Source organism: Mandrillus leucophaeus, unplaced genomic scaffold (genome assembly GCF_000951045.1).
Source record: "Mandrillus leucophaeus isolate KB7577 unplaced genomic scaffold, Mleu.le_1.0 Scaffold1298, whole genome shotgun sequence".
NCBI lineage: Eukaryota > Metazoa > Chordata > Mammalia > Primates > Cercopithecidae > Mandrillus > Mandrillus leucophaeus.
The window spans coordinates 48,615-52,677 of NW_012101252.1; the positions used below are offsets into that span (position 1 = coordinate 48,615).

At 44.3% G+C, this 4,063-nt stretch overlaps 1 protein-coding gene across 1 annotated transcript in view; it reads left to right on the forward strand.

Moving 5' to 3' along the window:
• Positions 1-4,063, forward strand: part of LOC105533934 — a gene marked incomplete at its 5' end in the record, with an annotated part of 26,284 nt that overhangs the window by 11,297 nt on the left and 10,924 nt on the right. The window contains one exon of the mRNA XM_011972540.1: positions 1,909-2,017. Coding sequence (XP_011827930.1) covers positions 1,909-2,017 — 109 coding nt within the window. The remainder of the gene's footprint in view (positions 1-1,908; positions 2,018-4,063) is intronic.

Below are 4,063 nucleotides of genomic sequence, written 5' to 3' on the forward strand. Positions count from 1 at the left end.
TCTATATACTTTTTACTGAGATTTTTCTGTTTTATGGTAGATACTTTATATTTTTTATTTATTTCAAGTATGTTCATAATTGCTTGTTGAAAAGTTTTTATGATAGCTGCTTTAAAAATCTTTCCGGATAATTCCAACATCTTTGCCGTCTTTGTGTTTGTGTTTTTTGTTGTCTTTTCTCATTTAGTTGAGATCTTCCTGGTTCTTGGTGTGATGAATGGCTTTTGATCAAAAGCTGTACATTTTAAGTACTGTAAGACTGAATCTTATTTAAATCTCATGTTTTAGCAGACCTGCTTCTCGGGGGCTGCTTTATTGCTGCCAGGTAGAGGTGGAAGTCCAGGCTCACCTTGAGCCTCAGTTGACACCCATGGTCCAGGTTTCTTGTCGCTGTGGAGGGAGTTGTGAATTTAGGTTCTCACTAGATCTCCACTGAAATCACCCTGTCTGAGAAGAGGAAAGGCTCTTACTGCTTCCCCCAGAGCCTCCGCTGATACTATGATTGCCACTGAGACGTCCTGAAAGACTCACTCTCCGCTTGGTCTCAGTGGAATAGGGAGGGCACCGTATTTCTGCTGGGTGGGAGTGGGGTTCTGGCTCCCCACACGGTCTCCGTGGACACCACCCAGCGGGATGGGGGTGTTTTGTTTCCATCTGGCAGGGAAGAAATTCCCAGCCCCCTACTCAGTCTTACTCAACGGTGTTCTGAGGACCCGGCAGTGCCTGCTGAGCATGGAAATTCAGGCTCTTCACACTTGGCCTTTGCTGGTGTGAGGCTGAAGGTTTTTCTGTGGTGGTTCTCTGGAGTAGAGAGGTTATTGTCAAAAAACGTTCTGTCTTGCTAGGTTGCTCCTTTCCTTCTTAGATTCTTTGTTAAAGCGAGCAGCTCTTCTCAGGGTCTTTTTGGTCTGCACTGATTGGCGCTTCCAGCTTGCCACCTTCCCCATTACCCAGTGTGGGATGTGTGAAGCAAAAAGGAAACCCAGGTCCTCCCTCAGGTGCTAAAGTTCCTCGCCCGTCTGTCTTCTCCTCACTCTTCAGTCTTCTTGTGTTTGCTTTGTATATAATGTCCAGAGATTGTAGTCGTACTTAGCAGGAGGAATACAGGAAAGAATGTCTACTCCATCTTCGAGAAGTGGGAGTCTTGTCTCCTGCTTTTGTAAGATAATAGGTTTAGATCTACACACACATTTGCCTGGCTACACCTCTGTTCTCCCTGTATCAGAGCACTTGTCACAGAATGACAGTGACTGTGCAAGTATGTCTGATCTCCTCTTACCTGTGAGTATGCCAGGAAGGCCGGTCTTGATTTCAGTATTTCTCAGCACATAGTGGTCATTCACTGCCGGTTGAGGTGGGTCTGCTGCCCATTTCTAGCCATGTCCTTTCATAGGTGTGTGCAGCCCGAAAACCATCAGTCACCTGCCCAGGTACCACAGCTCAGGACACCCTCATCTTCCATATTGTGCCTGGAATTGCTGAACTTGGGCCACAGAGGGTTCTGCTTCCAGGCTGGCTTCGCCTGGAGGATAGTGGTTTTGGTGAATCTCCTTATCACCTGGTCCAACCGTATCATTTTACAGATGGGCAAAGGAAGGCCTAGGTAGGTGACTTACTGAAGGTCAGGTTAACAGCATAACTGAATTGAAATCCAAATCTCATGCAAGTCCAGTTCTCTTCTTTTGTTGTGTTTTTCTGCCTTCTTCATTCTGTAGCCTGAAAGTGGGCTCCAATTGTAGCTTTTGTTTGTTTTTTAGTAATTTTAAAACGGGGCATAACCACACTGTTTCATGTTTTGTTTTGTCTTTCTAATTGTTAAATTTTATTGATTGCAACCTGGAGACCACAGTTTTAATACATTACTAGAAGTTTCACAATTGTATTTCTAATGGGCCTGTTTCTTTTCAGCAGGCGTACGGCTATGGGCCATACAGTGGTGCGTACCCGCCAGGAACTCAAGTTGTCTATGCTGCGAATGGGCAGGCGTATGCCGTGCCCTACCAGTACCCGTATGCAGGTAACTCAAGCCAGCCTTTCATTCCTCATTTCTGTCCATTTGCTGAGTAGACCAGAGAGACCTGTAAACATTTTTATTTTTCAGTTTAAGGTTAAGTGAGCTGTATTTTCTGGTTGTAGACCACAAATCATTATGTTACTATGCTTTAAAAAAGCCTTTGGTAGTTTCATACTGCTCTGCAAAGCTAGAGTAGGCTTAATTTTTAGAACTTTGCTAATTGTGTCTGGATTACTTCTCAGAGAATTCCGTACTTATTGGGATTCACTTACATTGAGAAGCAGCCAGAGTAAGAGGCCCATTTTAAGGGATGAGAGGGACCTTTCAGCTGTTCTTCTGGTGAGGTCCTTGGAAAGTTATCACTACTGAGGTGATGTTCTGTTTCACAGCAGAGTAGAGGCCTGGAAAGGGCTTGTATTTATTCTGGGCTTGGAGTCTGTTCTTTCTATTCTTCACCTTACATGAAACACATGGCAGGCGTGAGTAGCTGGTGTAGGGGTATCATGTCCGGGTCTCCTGGGCAAGGCGGTTGGCAGGGTGGAGGTGTGGGACAATGCTGGCCACTGCTGGGGCTGCAGTGAGGGTGGGGAGGGCAGAACTGTGGCCGATGGCCCCTGTGAAGTGAGGCTGGGCAGGCACAGTGGGCACAGCACCATAGCGCCAGATGCACGGGTGGGTGGGCTGGAGCCAGAGGCTGAGCTCAGGAGAGACAGGAATGTGGGGGTTTGCAGGAGGAGTAGTAGTCCCGGGCTGTGAGCAAAACTAGCACGGTGTCTCAGTGCAGAGGCAGTGGGAGGTGAGCTGGTACCAGAAGGGTGGGTCACTGATCGTGGTGCCCAGAGAAGTCAAGGAGGCCTCTGGTTACAATCTCAGATGGTGTCCTTGTAGTTGATGGTGGTTGCTTTGGCTTTGGATGCGTTTAGCACTTAGAATGGGTTCTGGAGTCTGGAGTAGAAATCGAGAAATTCCACACTGCTCTCTTCTGGGAATCTGAGGCACATTCACTCCACTAGCGTGGACTTTGGAGGATCCTGCTTTGCTTGACTTTTGTTCATGTCAGGTTGAAAAACCATTAAAATAATAAGGAATTATGACAGATTAAATATTTGTCCATTGTCTTGTGAGCCTAGCACAAATACTTTTGTTTGAATTACAGTAAGTCCTCACTTAACATCAACAGTAGATTCTTGGAAACTGTGAGTTTCAGTGAAACAACATGTAATGAAACTGATTTTACCGCAGATTAATTGGTATAAACAAGAGTTAAGTTTCTGTGGCTTATTTCTGGCCACAAAAACATCACCACTTCTAATATTAACCATTGAAATTAATGTGAGCTATACATACATGTAAGATTAATAAAGACAAGTAAGATAATTACTTACCCAGTTATTTCAGTTCATGGCCATGGGTGGCTGGACCCTCTCCCAGCAGCTCAGGGCTAAGGTGGGAATCCACCATGGATAGGATCCTATCTCATTGCAGGGCACACTCACCCACACCCCCTCACTCCGACTGGGACAGTTTAGACACGCTGATTCACCTCAGGGGCACATCTTTGGGATGGGAAGGAACTGAACTATCCCAAGGAAACCCATGCAAATGTGGAAAAAACCTTCACTCTGCACAGGCGGTGCCCCGAGGGGAATCGGTTCTTTTCTTCTTCTTAATGTTATAATGAAACTACCTTAAATGAAACAGTGTTATTTGAGGACCTCCTATACTTCCTCCATATAAAATATTTTCTCCTTATAATCATGCATTTGTGTTTCTAGTCTTGTTTTTAAATTATATGTATTGAATCCCAAGTGCTACGTAAATAGTCATAAGTATTTTTAGTAATTGCCTATTATCATATTGGGTGATGTGTTACTAAACCTTCCAGTATTGGCTGGTTTTTTCCTCTCTTTTTTTTTTTTTCTTTTTTTTGCTATTGTAGATACTTATTTGAACATCTTTAATCATTTTCCTTTTTGTTCCTGTTGAATATGCGTTAGAATATATTTCTTTTTTTTTTGAGATGGAGTTTCATTCTTGTTGCCCAGACTG